Source organism: Nelumbo lutea, chromosome 6 (assembly GCF_056320005.1).
Source record: "Nelumbo lutea isolate HS-2025 chromosome 6, American lotus-T2T, whole genome shotgun sequence".
Classification (NCBI taxonomy): domain Eukaryota; kingdom Viridiplantae; phylum Streptophyta; class Magnoliopsida; order Proteales; family Nelumbonaceae; genus Nelumbo; species Nelumbo lutea.
This window is the reverse complement of record NC_142689.1, coordinates 66,829,442-66,849,752: the sequence shown is the minus strand read 5'-3', so window position 1 is coordinate 66,849,752 and position 20,311 is coordinate 66,829,442. Positions and strand designations below refer to the sequence as shown.

Here is a 20,311-nt window from a genome sequence, read left to right as displayed (position 1 = left end):
ACACAATTAGATCAGTAGCAAGAGTTATGGCTAGGAAAAGTTTCTCTTTTGAAAAGGTGAACCCTAGGAGCTTGAGTAGCATTCAAACTACTCATGGACTATTGGAAAGATTGGTTGACTAGGTTGGTACTTGCACGCTTACTAGTGATAGTGATGATGATGATAGTAGCATATTGTTATAAAACAATGAAAAAATATAATTAATCCAATCCTATCTAATTTTGTATTTCACTCCAAGTTCTAGCACGCTTAAGCTTGGACCTTGGCCTGGTGCACCAAGTGGAGTTGAGTTTACATGCATATAAGAAAAAGTTGGTGTAAGTTTTGGCCCAAGTCTGGCCTCTTCTTGATGCATGAGTGCTAGGCTTGTCAGTGATACCTGAAAATTCGAGGCCCGATCTGACATCCGATCCGATTATCTTGGATTCAGATGATGTATTTATGTAATCAAATCGAATTCAAATGTTAGAATCTACATCCGATTAATAATCGGATTGGATTTAGATTTGACCCCATTGCTCCATTTATTTGTGAAGCAAATGCCGAACTGCGTATCTTCTAACATTTTGTACTCTAAGGAGAGAGCATTACTATGCCTATTTTTTGGATACAATTTTGTGCTCTTCATTGATTTGCTTTTTGACCAAAGTTTAAGGAATTGGAGCATAGGTAGTGTAACATTTTGTGCTATTCATAATTTTGTACTTAACATTTTTTGACCAAACAAGATGAGTGCAAAAACAGTTTAAAAATGTGAATCGCATTTACATTTATGAATTGAAAATAAAGTAATTATGCAGAGTACATATTTGTGTTTATATCGCAAACAAACACATCCCATCTAATCCGATTATATTATAATATTTATTAATTTTAATATATAAATTTTATATTATATTTAATTTATAAAAATACATCCTATATATTATATATATGAATTTATATATAATAAATTTAATATGTTATATTTATATGAATTTGTTATATAAACAAGTTGAAAAATAAATAAAATTTTACTTTTTTGATATTTTTAAATCCGAATCCGTTAGGATTCGAATTCAAATTCGAGTCTTTAAATCCGATCAATTTGGATGTAAGTTAATCATATCATATGCGAATTTTTCTGCATCCAATCCGAGTTCCCTAATGAGTGATAGTAGATTAGTACGTGGCCGGCTGGCCCGAGCCCATCTTGGTCGAGCATGGCCATGACTCATGTTCATTAACCTCAATCTGTTCATCCACAGAAAGACAAAAGCAATTTTGATTTAGGGTCACCCATCCATAAAAAGTTGGTTTAGAAACTTTCAAAACGGTTCCAACATAATCTGTGTGCGCACATCTCACCATAAGACTAAGACTCATATGAGACGTGCGGCCACAGATTATGTTGGGAGAGTTTGTATTGGCAGCAGATCCGCCCGTGATTGACCAGACACTAAACATTTTTTCATCCTGGTTAAACTTGTATCCGGAATAGAGTTATGATTATTATCAAATATCCGATGTACGTGGCCATTCCCGACATGCTTGGTTATAGTCAGCAAGAAGAGAAAGACAGAACGACAATAGTTGAGAGAGAGAGAGAGAGAGAGAGAGAGAGAGAGAGAGAAGGGGGAAAGGGGGATGTCTCTGTTATCCATAGTTCTATACAAAGCTTGACGGAAACTGTCTCACCAAAAATCTAAGTTCTAGAGAAAGAGAGAGAGAGAGGAGGAGGAGGAGTACCTGTTTGTGCAGTTCTTCCATGCCACAGCGAATCCGTGTCGTCTATGATGCCTTCGACCTGAGGAATTCCATACCTCTTATATATTGTTGAAACTATCATCCGAAGTCGATCAATTGATTGTACTGCCAGTAGATCGCCACAGAGAAGCATGGGCAGGATGTTGAAGAGGGCAAAGACAAACCCTGTAAAGGAATTCCTGGATGTATATGAACGACAGGTCGGCGAGCTCTCACCCAGAAAATTTGCTCATCGTGTTGGAGGCTCTGAGGTACTCCCATTTAATAACCTGTTCACCTTTATCAATATGTGTTTCTTTCGTGCTTTGCATTGATGGTGCCCTTTCAGTTTGTTTCAGAGTATAACATTGTTAACCCCATCCCCCCCCCCCCCCCCCGCACCCTTCTCTCTCTGTCTGTATAGCTGATGTAAAAGATTAATCTTTTATTATTAAAGAACCTTCATCTGACATCCATGGGTGATTTGGATCGGATGATGGGTCTTGTGTCTGTGCAGAAGCCTGATGTTTTTTTTTTTGTTAGTAGAATCCCTGTCTTTGATATCAAATTTAACTTAAACCAAAGATAAAAACAGATTTAACAAGGGAGGAGAGGAAAAGGAGAAAAATTGAATCTGATGAAGAGCAAAATTTTGTAACCTGATTGTTGCATTTTCACGTTCGGCCTTTACACAAGTCAATGCCCATTTATAATGTATGCTTTTAATTGTTTTAGGGGTGAATCCCGATTAGGGGGTTAAATTGTGCTGCGCAAGGAGAATTTAACTGCATTGTTGTTAATAATCTGGGGAGGGTTGTTAAGGAAGCAGAAGTGCATTCTATTCTATCTCCATAGACTCCACAACCAAAATCCGATAGACAAAAATTGAAATATTCTCAACCACCTTACCGATCAATAGAAAAAGAAAGAAAAAAAAAAAAGTGAAAACCCACCTTGCACTTGCAATATTCGTAGTATTTAAAATGTATCATCTCAAATTTCCTCCTCCTTTGCTTTAATATTCACCATTTTAGAGCAGCTGACAAAGGCGTGGACAACATGATGCTATTGGGAGTGCATTATTTCGTGCTTCATCAAATAAAAATAATCCAACCATATTGTTTAGTCCATTTTCTGAGCTTGCCTTTTTACTTCATGGACATGACGTCTTACTGCTTACTTGATCAGACGGTTTTTCATGGACTCTCCTAAATGGATGAAGTGAATGTTTTGAACACATATAAGACTTCGATACTCTGGATTCTTGAAGGACACTTCTATTTGATTTCGACATTTTTTCTTTTCTTTTCTTTTTTTTTTTTCTCTTTGCTCATTCATGTTGAATGAGAAGCTAAAGCACACAATGAATGCCATGTTTCCTATAAAATGTTATTAAGTAACAAAGTTTATCTTTAAACCTTTTTCTGCAATGTATTATGGGTTTTAATCAAAGGGCATGGTTATAATCTCTTTACATGGCTGCTATCAGCACTGAGAAATGGCCTTTTACATAGATTCAATGTCAAGTTAAAAAATACTTGATGGCATCATCCAAACCTTAAACAGATAGCATTAGGTATTTTGGCATCAGGTGTACAGGTGTCAGGTAATGCAGGGGGATGAAAAAAAAATAGCTGAGAGGATGGTAGATACAATAGCCAGAGTCATTACTAAGAACTCTTTGATGAGTGTATATTGTATAATTTCCTTACATATTGGTTTAATTACCGTGTGATGAGTGGATATTTCCTTACATACTGTTCTTTGCTTTGTATTGCCTTACTGTATAAGATTCCATATTCCTTTGCGTTAACTTGTTGCTGCTTTTCTGTTCAGAATTTTGTGCTGCGACTTGATCTCTACAAAAAACTTGAAAAGCATAGAGGTTGTGTGAATACTGTGAGTTTTAATGCAGAAGGTGACATCCTCGTCTCAGGATCTGATGACAGGCTGGTTGTTCTTTGGGATTGGGATGCTGGGAATGTCAAACTCTCATTTCATTCGGGGCATACCAACAATGTTTTCCAAGCAAAAATTATTCCATATACTGGTAATCGTAGCATTGTCACTTGTGCGGCAGATGGCCAGGTAATTATATTTGTGTAAGAGGGAACTCAATTTAGGATACCATGATGGGAGGTAGCTAATTAGCTATCTACCTCTCTTGTAGGAGGGGTTTCTATTCAAGATAGCATGATGGGAATTAACATTTACTCTTTTTGTAGTAAATATGGTGTGTACACTGCAGGCCTGGGCCTCATGTCCTCACCTTTTAATGACTGAATTCCATATAAATAAATTACAGGTGCTTGCAAGCCACACTCACACACACACACACACATACATACATACACACTTGCTTACTTTTTGTTTTATTTTTTTTTCTTCTATTTGCTGTCTATACAAGAAGATCTAGTGTTTTATTATAGATATTGTTTTGAAGATGAAATTTGATACAGTGTTTGATCATGTAGCAAGTTGATTCCAATTCCAATTCACTTCCATCCAAGCAAAGTATTTAAATCTCTGCACATGGATTTTCTAAAATTGGAATTCCAAAATCCAATTCCAATTATGTGCATAAAAAATTCATCCTGCTCAGTTGATCCTAACTAATGTTGACTAATGTTTAAAGAGTTAGAGGAACAATGCGAGATGGCTGTAAGTGTGAATAATGGAGATCTTCGAACACATCTACCTGTGACTAATGAGAGTTATAATGACTTGAGTATGATTAGACCAGAAGATGCTGATAACGAAAGAACTACAGCATTGGTTGATGCTCAGTTTTTTTTGAGAAAAACATAGTTCTGGAGCTGGAAAGGATCAATGAGAACTCTTCTTGCCCATTGGAGTCCAGGAAGATTGTTGCAGCAAATAGAAAATTTAAAAAACGAAGTGAACACAGAAATATGTTGGTTTCAAAGGCTTTTGCCAGACTAAAAAGGAGTCTCTTTGGGATTGGACCAAACAAGAAGTTGTTGATGATCAAGAAAACCGTAAGAAGGCATTAGTATTTTTCAGATCAAAGGCTGTAGTTTCTTAAGATGGTTGTGGTTGTTTGGTTGTTCTCGAGGTTAGATGTATGATGGTGGGATTTTATTTTTTTCTTGTCTTTGTTGGCCTGAGTTTTTGAGCTTTTTATGTGGGCTCTGGTTTCTGCTGGCTTTTTGGAGGCTAGGCTGGCTTGGAGTGTCTGTGTTGAGTATTGTACTTATGTTTCTCCTCTATTCTCTCTCGAGTGACTTCTGGTCACTCCCCTCTGTAGTTTCTTTTTTTTTTTTTCTTTTAAGAAATTTTATTTTATTACCAAAAAAACGTTGACTATGATTTTGATCATGGCTAATTTGTTCTGGACGTTCCAAAATGTGAAATAGGTCTAATAGTATCTTTTAAACTTTTGTAGTAGATCACAAAAGTTCTTGGTCCTATCACCCTTAACTAACTGATGAGTGGACTAAGATTTTGATCATGGTTAATGTGTTCTAGACCTTCCAAGATGTGTAGTTGATCTTGGCCCTATCATCCAGACTTGAGCATTCCATACTTCGTTCCTCCTTTTTAAAATAGATCTAGTTTTCTTTCTTCAAGAACCATCATAGATATCTTCTTTCGGTCCACATAATGTAGATTGCTAATGAGAATTGTCTTATGCTTGCCAAATTTTAGGTGAGGCATGCTCAGATCCCAGAATGTGGACGAGTGGAGATGGTAACGTTGGGAAAGCATCAGGGAAGGGCTCACAAGTTGGCTATTGAACCTGGAAACCCTCACGTATTTTACACCTGTGGTGAGGATGGGGTGGTTCAGCATGTAAGTTGTCATATTTTTTCTCCCCTCCTCTTCATCTTTGATTGACTTTGAATTTCCTTTTTATCTCATGGAATAAATCTGTGGAAGTACCTATTGGACCTTAAGGATGGTGGTATCTGGAAATTAGATGTAGGTCATACAGGATATCATGTGTTTTCTTCGATGACTTTTAGTTTGACAAGAATATGCCCAATGGAACCCTTTCTTTAGCCTCCCCCCGTTCATCTTGACTTTTCTTTGGGTTTCTATTCTTGTATGGTTTGTACTTCTATGTGATGCTAACAAAGGCTTCTTGCAGTTTGATCTGAGGACTGGAGCTTCTACAGAGCTCTTCACATGCAAATCTTTTGACGATAAGTCAAGATATGTGCCAGTTGTCCATCTAAATGCAATTGCAATTGATCCAAGGAATCCAAATTTCTTTGCAATTGCGGGATCTGATGAATATGCTCGACTTTATGACATCCGGAAGTACAGGTGGGATGGATCTACCAATTTTGGTCAACCCACAGACTGCTTCTGTCCTTCAAAACTCATAGGTGATGAGCAGGTGGGGATAACAGGTTTGGCTTTCTCGGACCAAAGTGAGCTGCTTGTCTCTTACAATGAGGATAACATCTATCTTTTCACAAGGGATATGGGACTTGGACCTGATCCATTTCAGGTATCTCGATCATTTGTGGACAGTAATACTGCTGGAATGGGATCTGATCCTGTTTCCACAGCATCTTCATCATCCAAGGGTGCTGGTAATATAGCTGAGCCCCAAGTCTATGAAGGCCATATCAATAGAGATACGGTGAAGGGTGTGAATTTCTTTGGCCCTAATTGTGAGTATGTAGTAAGTGGATCCGACTGCGGTCATATCTTTATTTGGAGGAAGAAGGGTGGACAGCTCCTACGTGCTATGGAAGCAGACAAGGATGTTGTTAACTGTATTGAATCACACCCTCATGCCACCATGCTTGCCAGCAGTGGAATTGAGAGTGACATAAAGCTGTGGACTCCCAAGAGCGCTGAAAGAGCCACCCTACCTGTAAAAGTTGAACCGGTACAATCCCTTATCTTGTTAATTGCTTGCATCATGAATCCTGAGATATGATTCTAGTTATTTTGTTGCCTCAAATTGCAAATACTATGATTACGAAGTGTTCTTTTGTATCTTGAATGTTTTTGAAGAATGAGTAGAACCAATTTTGGTGCATCTTGGCTGGGCTTCAGTGTCAGTTGAATGATCCTAGCCCTTGTGCATCTTCTTCCAAAGGCAGTCAGTAAAAAAGTGCATACCATTTCATGTAGTAGGCTCCTGCCTCTTCCTCTTCCTCTTCCCCCCAACCCCACCCCAAAGGACAACCATGCTTAGGGACCCTTGATTTGATGTTAGCATCTGGACCTGAGATTCTTTTGCTGGAAATCAACTTCACCGGATAATCATAACCATCCATTTTGAATGATTTGCTTCAACTCATTTTCTTTTTTTCCATGTATCACACAAACACCATGTTGAGTCCGGCCACCGTGAGAACGTTATCAATTTAGGCAGAGGTATCCTAAAATGGTTGCCCTACCATGTTGCATTGTGCAAACCATTCCACCCCTCCTTGGCATGCCCTGTCGTTTTCACAAGATGGTGTCCTTGAGTCTCCTCAAATTAATTTTCAGGCTATGTTAGTTTATATTCTATTGATTTAGTGAGTTCTGTTCTTTTACTAAATGATTTTGTAGACTTACCATGTTATGTTTATTTTGAATGAAATCTTCTAAAAACTTTTCCTTCTGGCAAAAGATTTCTAACTCTTCCCAGATTGTTTCTCTTTATTTGTGCGCGTTTTGTCTTAGCATTATTTCTTTTCATTTGAGCAGTAATTGAATGAGGTGACAAGGTGTCATATGTGTGGTATGCACATAACTGTGTCTCTGAATTAAATTTTCTTTAAAATGCTTTGTTTGCATGATGCTTATTTTTGCACGTTCTTACTCTTTAAGAATCGAGAATTGAAAATATGATCGATTATTTCTTTGACTGTCTAAACTTGAAGTTGAACCTGACAGTTGCTGAGATGATGGCTGTACATAATCTTGTGCATGTAGGTAGTTGAACATGTCATTGGATGTGTACTACCTAGGCGAGGTTTTGCACTCAAAGCCCAACCCATACAGTTGATGGGGTGTCAATAAAACTATTACATTCTCCTCCACTGTTTGGAATATTGTTCCAGATGCTTCCTCCACCTTAGATCAGATTTCCATGTTTTTTTGGGGTAAATTAGACCAGACTTCCATGATCGCAATGTCAATTTTCCATTATGCCATTTGACTTGGTAGAGCATGGTGTCCGAGTGCCTGTACCCATGCACTCTTCAGGTACAGGCCATGTTATTATAGACTCTAGACAGGATAAGAGTCTAAAACCTAGGATATGGATCATCTAAGAATTACTATGAGCAGCAGAGGAAGTTCTGATTTCTCTGCTGTTACTTGTTGGAAAGGTTAAGAAACATGATGGAATTGATCGCTTCCTCTGTCACAATGTCTTTATTTTTGACGATGACGATGACGACGATGATGGTGGCTACGATGATGATGACGATGACGATGACGGTGACGACGATGGTGGCTCTGACGATGATGACGGTGACGACAATGACTACGATGACAATGACAATGATGATGATGACGACGGCAATGATGATGATGGTGGTGATGACAATGACATTGATGCTGCTTCTGATGATGACCATGACAATCTTAACCATTTGTAATGATGATACTTGTGGTGGTATTGGCAATGGCACTCTGGTTCAAATATCCAGGCGAAAGAGAGGAGGAGAAGGGGCTGGATGCTAAACTTTTCGTATCCTGAAGAATTGTTATTGCAACTCATCCCATTACAAAGGCGGAGGCGAAGGAGGAGATCAGGCTCAGACGGAAGTGGGGAAGAAGATGCAATGGCAAACAGGGACTTGCTAGAGCTTTTAATGGCTATTAATGACAACTTTGATGGCGCTGATGATGGGGGAGGTAGCTCAAGCAATGCAGGGGACTGTATAGTTAACTGATGTTGCTGATGGGAATGATCCATTTGATCTGGCGAATGAAAAAAAAAATTGTACATAGTGCAGGGAATAAATTGGACTGTTTGAACTTGGGCAGTGAGCCCTGCCATGCAACTTTTCTTGATTGTTTTGTATTTTATTTCTAGTACTTATTTCCTTCACTTGAAATTTCTCCTTTTTAACTGTAGATTGGCTGGGTATATATAATAGTCATATTTCAGTATCTCGATTGCTAGTATTTTTGTACTATAGTATAACTGTTTTAACTGAATTAGGCTCTAAGTATTCGAGGTTTTGCTTAAATGCATTCCTAAAAATCTGATTACATGTGTTTTTTTTCAAGATTCAAGTGCATGGTTTGGGCCTACGATGCTTGGAGAACGGGTCTCAATGTTTCATTGTTAACAAGAGTATGTTTTCTTCAATTAGATTCTTCATGCAGTAGCAGTAGGTAGACGGAAGAAGCCTTAAACATACGAAATCCTTAGATTCTTTCTTTCTGTTTTCTTTTATTAAAAATGAAAGTGTTGCCACTTAACCCATCTCGTTCTCCTCCAAACCCCTTTTTCTCCATCATCGCCGTTCACTCCACTTGTTCTATTTTCCTCTTCAGCCATTTTCTTTGTTCACGGTGATATGTTTACCTAAGTTCTTTCTCTCATTTCCATTTCCAAATCCTTTGGAACCATAACATGTGAATATAAATCTCTTGTGATTAGGTTATTCTTAAGGCAATGTTTGGTTTGAAGGAAAAAGTAGGGAAATGAAGGGACAGGCAAGGAAACTTTTACAAACTTTTGTATAGGTTTTCATACCTTTCCCTACCTTTTCCTTCAAACCAAATATTGCCCAACTTTTTGTTTTGTTCTCAAAAACAATTACTCCTTGGACCACCGAGCTTCGTTAACCCTGGGAGTTTATAATGCTTGGGAAAACAGGAGAATCAATGATGGACAGAATGGTGGTGTTACTGCTCTTCACAATCCGCTAGACCATTTACCCCATATTGTGCAAACAGAAATCACCTCTGTCTCCCCTCTTTTTATTTTGCTTTTTTTTTTGTTTTTAACATTTAGAAACAAAATAAATAGCCTTTCTCTTTCCTTGACTTTCTCATTTGTTGGTTTCTTTCTCTGAGATGATGAATCCACAATTATAAAAGAGAATATAGCGGTAGAGCAACCCTGAGACAGTGTGCGGGAAGTAGGGAGAGGTGTGCTCTCAGTGTGCTCACGCACTCTTTGTTTATAGGAAATCCGGTTTATATTTTTTTTACCTCTAAGCTCTAACTACTCCTTTACGTCCACACCCCAAAAGGTAGGGGTGCAAATGTGATCATCTGAGATCCAATTCTATTTGGTCAAATTTGGATAACCCCTAAAGGTAGGTATTGTCTGAGTCGACAGTTTGACTGCCTGGGTGAGTGGCTCACTAACCAAATTAATGTTTTTTAGGCCAAAAGCGGTTTTGGGGTAAAATGGAACCTATCAGATGACCGGTTCTTGGTTTTTTTCGATCTGACCATCCAGTCTGGTCTGGTTTTGAAAATCATGCTTCTAGTAACACAATAGTGAAGTATGAGGTGATTCACTCACTCGCAAACCTACAAACACAAGAGACATGCATGAGGAGAAAGAGAAACTTTGCCAAATCTTTTCTTTTGCCTAGCATTGCAGGTATTGATCTTTCCGAGACAAACTTCCTAGTGAGGTTCTTGATCCTCCTTAGGGTGTTCTTCTTTTCTTTCTTTGTTTCTCAAAAAAAAAAAAAAAAAGAAGGAAAGAAAGAAAGAAAAGCTTCCTAGAGTTATAAATTGGGTCGTGTCGTTGTGACTCAGCACGATGACATGCAAGCTGTGCCAGACTTGCATTTCTAGGCCCATGGGCCGGCATGACCTAACACACAGCATGGCCCATGGGCTTGTAGTGGGCTGAGCGCAGTCCACCCATAGAAATATAGCCATTGGGGGGTCCCAATGGCTAGTTTTTGTTTTTTAGGTTATATATATATATATATATATATATATATATATATATATATATATATATATATATATATATATATATATAAATACCCCCAACAGCTATAAACAACTAGTTAGGGGGGGATGTATGTATTTTGGTTTGGGGGGGATGATAATAATGCTCCCAACAACTAGTTTGTGGGCATTTGGATAAAGTGATAATTAACTTTATAATGACCAAAACATCCCTCCCAACAACTAACTAATTTTTCAAGGCATTTAGGATAATTAAATCATTTTCAATTTCTATAAATACCCCTATCCCCTACCATTCTTATCACACCAATTCTCATACTCTCTCATACTCTCATATACTCTCTTTATTCTCCAATTCTCAACTTTATTCAAGTTTCAACAAGAAGAAGGTTTGCTCAAGTATTTCAAGTTAGAAGTTTGGAAGGCTTAGAGGCTTCAACCATTGAAATCAAGTTAAGATTCTGAATTGATAGTCTGAGTAAGTTGCGATTAAATTAATTTTTATTTAGTTATAATTAAAAAAAATGCCTAGCTCCTCCCAAAACATTTTTTCCAACATGTTCAATGTTGATGATGTTCAATTACAATATGATAGTGCTAACACTGTTATGGATGCTATTGATATTAGGGCTGTTCATAAGAATGCCCAACCCGACCAAACCGACCAACCCGAGTCGGCCGGGTTTTCATCCGTACCGATCGGTTTCGGGTTGGGCACATACAAAAACCGATATATCGGGTCGGTTTCGAACCGACCTAGAGATCTACTAGTTTGGTAATTCCTACTTCCTAGTTTGAGTAGTTTCCTAATTCCTACTAGTCTTCTACTTCTAGACTTCTACTAGAACTAGAACTCTAGAAGGCCCATTAGGCAATTACAATTAGAATTCAATTAGGTGTCCTTTTTTATTTTTTTACCTAGATTAGAATTTAGAAGGTTTCTAATTTTTTATTTTATTGACCACTTTTGTCTTCTCTTAAAATCTTCATTTCTCTAACTTGGTTGGTCGGCCCCCCTCATTCCCTCAAGCTCAACTGCTCAAGTCTCATTCTCAAAGTCTCAACTTCAGTCATTCAAAGGTTAGTATTTATTTATGTATTTTTTAATTTAATGCATGTTACAAGTTGATATATTTTATTTGTGTTTTGTTTAAGTTTAAGCTTTGAAAAAAATCCAGTTAATGATGATATATTTGCACAAAAAACTTCAGTTTTGTATGAAAAACCTAACCTATTTAAAATTTTAAGTATATATTTCGGTTTTAATTTAAATATATTTTATATTTAAAACTATTAAATAAAGATATTTCAATTTTACATAAAAACCGAAATATCTGAAAAGTTTTATATCTAAAAAATTTATATTCTGAAATATATGAGATATATATTTCCAGAAAATATATATTCCAAATTTCCAATATATTTTATTTGTATGTATATTTTTGTTTATATATATATATATATTTTTTTTAAATACATATTTCAGTTTTATTCGGCTTTGTACAGGGGCAAAACCGAAACCGACCCAACCCGACTCAAACCGACCAGGTCGGTTTGGCCTATCAGTGGGTCGGTTTCGGTTCCCACCTTAGGTAACCCAACCAGGTCGGGTCGGTTGGGAAAATCCCACTAAACCGACCCAACCCGACCCATGAACACCCCTAATTGATATTGTTGGAGTTTCCACCCTAGTACTGCTACTAAGGGAAAAAAAAAGAAGGGCACTAAGTTGACTAGACTTGTTTAGGAAGTAATTATCATAGAAAAAGTTGTGGGCAAGGGAAAAGAGTCATTTGCCGTAAATGTAGGAGTGGATTTAGTTATGGTAGCAATGGTGGTATTAGCCACTTGGGCACGCATATTCTTAGTCATCAAAAATGAAGAAGAAGAAGAAGAAGAAGAAGAAGAAGAAGAAGAAGAAGAAGAAGAAGAAGTAGAAGAAGGGAAATAGTAATCATAAATACAAATTGGGCATGGGTTTTTTTTTGGTAATTTTAAATATTCTCAAGAAAGATGTTGCAAGAATTAGCAAAATCTATTGTACATGATGAACACCCATTTTTATTAGCTAAAGATACTACCTTGAAAGATTTTTACAATATTATATAAATCCCCAATTTAAAAAAGTTTATAGAAATACTATTATATTGGATACTTTAATTTCTTTTATTCATATAAATAAAATTTAATTTCTACTTTATTAACTTTTACTTCTAAAGTTGCAATTACTTCTGATCTTCTGATATTTGGACTTTTAAATATAAGTTATATTTGTGTTACTGAAAATTGGCTCTTACAAAAAAGAATTTTTAAGTTTTACTAGGCTTGAATGGCCACATACTGGCCCATCAATTGCTGAAAGTATTTTAAATACTTTACATAATTATGGAATTGAACATTAACTTTTTTCTGTTAGTTTTGATAATGACAGTAATACTGATTGAACAATAGATATTTTAAAATCTCAAATAAAACCATGTGTAAATGGTAAATTACTTCATATTAGATGTGAATGCAACATCTTAAATTTATGATTTTAAGATGCTTTAAATATTATTTCTCATCATATTTCTATAGTTAGAAATTGTATTATATATATATATATATATATATATTATAAGTTATGTAACAAGAAAAAGCAACAATTTAAATATTTATATAAAAATATAGTTTAAAATGTCAAAATTTTGTATTAGATGTTCAATATAGGTAGAATTCTACCTGTTCTATGTTAGAAAGTTATATTTCATACAAAGATATTCTTACTATTTTTTATAATAAAAAATTGCCACATGATTTTATAACTGAAGATGATCGGAAAATGACAATTTGTATAAAAGAATTGTCACAAATTTTTTATCATACAACTAATTAACTTTCTAGTGTTTATTACACAACTAGTTGGATTTTAGTTAATCATTTATTTATGTTTAGTGAATATTTTGCAAAACATAGAAATAATTCAAATTTTAAAAGTATTATTTAAATAATAGAACTTAAGTTTAAAAAATATTTTTCCTCTATATTGCTTAGCTGCAATATTAGATCATAGGATTAGGAAAAATGTTTTAGTTATTATATTTAAATCACATTGTGAAAATATGAATAATGAATTGGAAATAAAAAAGAAGAAATTAATAATTTATTATTTGAAATCTACAATTTATATGATTGTAGGTTATTTGAAATCTACATATTGTGAAAGCTTCAACTTGTACCGCTGCAACTTCCACTTTTGAAACATCTAGTTCTAGACTTTTAGAAGTGGGACAAGAGTAGTTGCATGAATGATGAAAGTTTTGAGATGTGCATATATTTGAAAGATTGATTGGATGTTGAGGATAGACTACAAGATAAAGGAGGGTATGGCACTTCACTTGATGTTTCACCAAAAGTAGATGATGATCAGTGTCAAGGAGATGTAGGTGAAACATGAAGAAAAATGATGAAGTCAACATTTTTTTTTTGTATACTCAATACTTGTATAACATTTTTAAAATTATAGTAATTTTTTCAATTTTATTTAAATTATTTGTCATTTTATCAACGATACCACTGTAATTTTTCATTTTCAATTTATAATTTTATCATATTGTTTTTATATTTTATTCTATTTCCAATATTCCATTCATCCATTGTATTGTTCAAATTGAAATGAAATAAAATTTCTATTTTTTCTAATTTGTTGTCTATTTTGTATTTTTAAGTATTTCTGTTAATTTTTATTTTTCCCAAAGTTTTTATCACTTTGACACTTTACTTAGCAAAAAAAAAATAATAATAATAATAAAAAAAAATCAAAGTGTTAGAAAAACTGGACTGATACAGACTGGGCCCGCTTGGGCTTGTGCTGGGCCAAACCTCTGAAGTATTCCAGAGGAGGGAAACACAGCCTATCTCAGCCTGATCTACACCTCTAAAGCTTTCCAAACAAACATGGCAACTTTGGTAGGGACCCATTAGTTCCAAACCTTCTTCGTTGGAAAAGCAAGACTCAAGATTAAGCACCTTGCAAAAAGAATTGGTCGAGAAGAGGCCCGAGGGATGGTCCATCCAAATTCTTGTCTTGTTTAATGGGATCAACGTAGACTTCAAACAAGGGAGACAAGAGGTTTGAAAGCTCATGGGTTTCTAGGCCTCTAAGAGGTTTGCACCACAAGAAGCTCCAAGAAAATGGGGAAGAGAGGGAAGAAAGCATGGTCTCCCAGGAAAGGTATTATCTCCCTTTACCCCCTATTCTTTGCTCATATTAGATACTTATTTGGAATGATGCTAAAAGTAAGTGTTGACTAATCTTTGGTGTGGGTGATAGATCCCTCTCTCTTCCATTCCCTCGTTTGTTTAGATTGTCCCTTAACCTGGAAGCCCACATTGTCAATAGAAATTTATAAGCAAATTTGACATTGTACTTGAGAGTTGAGACAATATTATGTATCCATGTCACTTCATCTTTCTGTAACGAGTTCACATCTTCTCCCCACAACGCTCCACAACACATCCCCGCTGTGTATTGAGAGCATCATCGGTTCTAGTACATCATCAGGAGATGTTCCCAATACATGGCAAGGATATGCTGTGGGGCATTGTGGGGCGGAGATGTGGTCTCTTCTGTAATTGGGTGAAAGAATGTATCTTCACTATCTCATCACCATGTTGGGAGGGAAGAAGTGGTTGAGAGCTTGTGAATTCCATCACCCATTAGACTTCAATATACCTATTGCTCTTAAAGATTTTGCTATGTCCATAATGGTTCATCTTTCCATTAGGTGGCCAATGGTGACCATGACAGAAGTGGCTCACAAAATTAAACCTGACCTACCAATCAATGATTTTAATTAATTTTTTTTGGGCTTCACTATGATACTCTACAAAGACATGATACTAGAAAACTTTATAACCAATCAACCTGTGTCATAGAAGTGTTAATCAATCAAGTTGTATTCATCAAAATTCAAAGCTCTTCTAGTATCATACCTTTTGACATCATAGGTTTACCCTACTCTTAGTTCATTTTTTCCTCTATTTTATGTTGATTCATTTCACGAAACATCAATGTTTTACTTCACCTTCTCATTCAGACTAAATAGGTTTTAGTTCACCTCTAGATCAACCATCAAGTGAATAATCAAGGGTATTTTGATTTAAAAGGATAGAGATGAACAGAGGGGGTCCTGTGATGATCTTGTAGACAATGTCTTTCTTTTAGGGTCTGTTCATTTTTTTTTTGGATTTTGAGATGGTGGAAGTTGGTTAGTGGGATTTTGATTCCTATTGACCAAGATGCCCATGCTCTTTTTTGAGATTTATGTGGGGTTGATGGAAAATTAATTTCCCTGGGTATCACTTACCCGGTAGTGATACTCATTGATGAAGGAAGATTTGGCCCGACCTCTCTATTACGTGACATGTGGTAGAAACAACAGCTCGGCAAAAGGGGCCAAGCCTAGGCGGGAACAAGGGGACACGAGCGGACTGAACTCCCTACCGGGGGCCCGAACTGACCACCTTGTAACAACTCGGGTTATACTTGCCAAACTAACCTTGTAACAGCTCGGGTTATACTTGTCAAACTAACCTTGTAACAGCTCGGGATACACTTCGCCGAACTGACCCACTTTGTAACAGCCCGGGATACACTTCGCCGAACTGACCCACCCTGTAACAGCTCGGGATACACTTCGCCGAACTGACCCACCTTGTAACAGCTCGGGATACACTTCGCCGAACTGACCCACCTTGTAACAGCTCGGGATACACTTCGCCGAACTGACCTGCCCTACAGATACCTCCGAGCTCAAGACCGCATCGCTCAGCACTTCGCATCACTTGGCACCAAAACCAAACAAGTCGTACCACACCTGACACTAAGGAAGTTCATGCCCAAGGGCGCTGCGCCTGACTGAGATCTGACGTTTGGCGGTAGCACCCTAAACGGCCACCTGCCATCGCCACTGACACTGCCATCTCCAGTTAGATGACGGTTAGGCAGTGACGGTTCTGTCTCAGCAGAAAGGACGACGACCGAATTGACAAGCACAAGGGTAACCATAATTGACCTGACAAGGGCCCCGGGACGAGTGCACGAAGTGACTATAAGAGCCCCCTGCCCCCCGACAACGGAGATATGCAAACTTTGCGCTATCTGGTATTACCTTGCTTTTGAAGGATTCTAACTTGAGCTTTGGAGCCTCTACACCGGGTTCCCCCCGGAGCTTCTCCATCTCCTCCATTTCAGGTTCCCTGCTACCCCGTTCGGAAGCAAGGCAGCGGACAGCTAAGACCGGCCGGATTGCGCTCCATCACTCATCTCCCATGTGGGTAAGTAATTTTCCCACCTTGGGAAAAGTTGTCAATACTTGGATGGGACAAAATTACCCCTTTTAATAATGGCTTTTAATGGCCAAAATGGCCATTGTCTTATTTACCTAGGAAATAAGGAACATGAAATTGTGTTTGGTTTGTGGGAAGATTTTGGTGGGATGGGAAAGGGAAAATGGGTGGAAAGTTTTCATGTACCATTGTTTGGTTGCAAAAGGGAAAATAGTGGGAAAATCAACCCTAGTAACAATTATTTTGTATTTTATTATTATTAACAATTAATTATAAGTATTTTAATGAAATATTTTTATAATTAATTAATAATGATAATTATATAATTAATTATTAATATTTTAAAATTTATTTTATTAATACTTACTATGAATTAATTAATAATTTTATTTTTATTTATTTAACATCTTTATTATTTAATTAATTTTATTGAATCCTTAGTTAAATTAATAATAAAATCCTTATTTATTTATTCATTAATTACTTAGTTAATTAATAATTAACTATTTTTGTTAATTATTAATTAGTTAATAATACATTTTATTATTTCATATTTTATTATTATTTATATATCAATTATTTAAAACCCATAATTAGTTAATTAATTGTTTTAATGAATTAATATTATAAATTTTATTAGTAAGTTATTATTAATATTATATTTTGTTAATATCCATGATTTAATTAATAATTTTAATATTAATTATTCATAAATTATTGAATTATTTTTCATTGATAAGTTATTTCTTTTAATTTATTTTAATTAAATTATGAATTACAAAATCATTATTTAATTATTAATTATTTAGTAAATTAAATAATTATTAAATATTATTAATTCATTAATAAATTTTTATGATATTAATTATTAAAATTTTATTTATTAATACTTATGATTTTATTAATAATTTTAATATTTTATTCTTAAAAATAATTAATTATTAAATTATTTATTGATTAGTATTTTTATTAATCATTTATTTAAGTTATTTATTGTTTTCTTTTATTAATATCTTATTAAATAATTAATAATGTATTTTGGGGTCACGGATCTAGTATTAATTCATAGAAAAACTACAAGGAACAAGTTTCCCCTACATTCCCACATGTTTCCCACCAAAATGGTGGGGCTCCACATCCCATGAATTGGGATGTATAATCCCACATTTTTCTCATCCCACAGACCAAACATGGGAAGGAAGGAATATTCCATATTTTCCCTTCCCATCCTACAAACCAAACAGAGTAAATACATTTATTCGGGCAAGTATTTCCCAAGAAACATTTACTAGGGTAAGTAATTTCCCAAAAAGTGAATAAGGCCTTAATAGAAAGAATGCTAGGGTAAATTTAAGAATATCTTGGAAAAAAGAGGGACAGTTTTAGATAAAAATGTAAAGCATGGTTTTTAAAACCGACTCGGTGACCGAACCGATCAGGGGTCTAGTTATCGTTCGGTTCAAACATTCGACCTGAACGGTTGGCCTATTCTAACAAAAAAAAAAAAATTAAAAAATTAAAAAAATTGAAAAACGATCAAAACCGTTTGAATGGTTAACCGATCGGTTCAACGGTTTGCTGACCAAAATCAACGGTTTTGAGAAAAAACTGAATTGGTTAGGTGACCGGTTCCTAGTTTTTCTTGTCTAACTGTCTGGACCAGTCCGGTTTTAAAAACCACGATCTAAACAATAAAAAATATCCATGCCGGATTATCATCAATAGTATGACTAGAACTCATGTTTTTCCCTAGAGCTTTGCAAGTTGATATGCTTATGCTGGGTGTAGTGTCTTAGAAAGGTGTTCTTATGCCTGCAAAACGTAGATTCTGGAATGCAAATTTAGGCCCCTTTGAGAAATCTATTAGCTGTGATATTGACGATCTTCATATATTGCAGAGGTATCATTGCAAATTGAAAAATTGACACATTTACCCCTTTTCGTGCTCAAGGTCTATGATTTGTGTGCTACTTTGAAGATGAAAAGAAATGCCAGCTTATCCACAGTCGTGCTGTCTAACAGTCCACGCTGGGTTGGAGTAGGATTTGTTCATGCGAAGTCTGCCATGTCCAAATGGAAGGATAGGCAAGTCAGTTTTTAATGAATCCATACCACTTGCAAACAAAACAAGTTCCAATATTCTACCAACTCGCACATCTCATATATGATAGTCGAATCCGGATCTACTCTTCACAGAGCACTCCTCACACCGATCTTATAGCATGCTTCAGCTGCACATCGAGAACACCTCCTGTATTATTAAGGGATTTTTGGACTGCAGTTCCCCTTAGAAATTTGAATTGCAGCCTATTCCTAGTTTATTAGTAGCTCCCTTATAAACCACATCCTGCCCCTGTATTTGGCATCAATCCACGGGCAGGATTCAGTCTATTTCTAGAAATCCTAGCTCGACCCTTGGGGTGGGCTGAACTATAAAAATCCCTATTATTAATGGGAGCATGGGTGGAACTAAAAATTTTTTATGAGGGAAGCCAAAACCTAAGGCTATGTTAGTTTTGAAGGAAAAGGTAGGGAAAGGAAGAGAAAGGTGAGAAAACCTTTACAAACCTTGTATAGATTTACTTGTATTTCCCTTCCTTTCCTTACCTTTTTCTTTAAACCAAACATAGCCCAATTCGATTGGGGGAAGGGGAGTTATGGATGACCATTAGGGGGGGGGAGGACCATTGGAATGTAGAGTGGGAAAAGGGGGAAAATGTGGGGTTGACCTCAACTTGACCTATCCAGGCCCAATTTGCACCCAAATCCAACTCGATCTCAATCCAACCCAAAAACTTTGGATTAGGTTAGGGCTGATCTCAACCTGACCTAATCCGGCTCAACTTGCACCCAACCCCAACTCGATCTCAATCCAACCCAAGAACTTTGGATTGGGTTAGGATTGACCTCAACCTAACTTAGCCCGGCCCAACATTAATTGACAAATCTTTCTCTGACTACACTAACCAATCAAGGTGTGACAGGTGTTCACATATATGCAACGTATACATGATATGTGTGAGAGTACAACTTTTGGGCCTTAATATCAGTAAAAGTAATATTTTTAAAAAATATCAAAAATAGGATAACTTTTGAAAAATAATATCAGACAGAATCACTGTTCATCTTCTTCCTCCTTGCAGTCTATTCACTAGTGCCACCGCTCGCCGTCGTCTGCCGCCGCTTCCGGCAATGCCTCCACCCACCTCAACCTCCGCTTCCAGCAATATTATCGGAGGTGGGCGGAGGCAGAGGCGGCGATGACAGTGCTGGTGATTATTTCTTTGCCCAACGCTGCCACCTCCGCCCACCTCCACCTACGCCTTTGGCAATGTTATCGGAGGTGGGTGGAGACAAAGTCGGCGGCGACACTGGTGAGTGGAGGTGG

General features: G+C 36.4%; 1 protein-coding gene across 3 annotated transcripts; it reads left to right on the top strand.

Annotated features, from left to right (window-relative positions):
• The first annotated feature begins 1,490 nt into the window (after positions 1-1,490).
• Positions 1,491-8,817, top strand: LOC148849371 (uncharacterized). Of its 3 annotated transcripts, none has more exons than XM_088948915.1 (5): positions 1,491-1,997; positions 3,562-3,813; positions 5,395-5,538; positions 5,837-6,589; positions 8,352-8,817. In XM_088948915.1, exons 1-5 carry the CDS (start codon positions 1,878-1,880, stop codon positions 8,595-8,597), a joined length of 1,515 nt encoding a protein of 504 aa, XP_088805041.1. In that variant the 5' UTR covers positions 1,491-1,877; the 3' UTR covers positions 8,598-8,817. The 3 variants fall into 3 exon arrangements, with proteins under 3 accessions (XP_088805041.1, XP_088805040.1, XP_088805042.1); XM_088948914.1 differs by having other exon boundaries at positions 1,501-1,997; positions 8,028-8,817; XM_088948916.1 differs by having other exon boundaries at positions 1,522-1,997; positions 7,630-8,817.
• Positions 8,818-20,311: the final 11,494 nt, after the last annotated feature.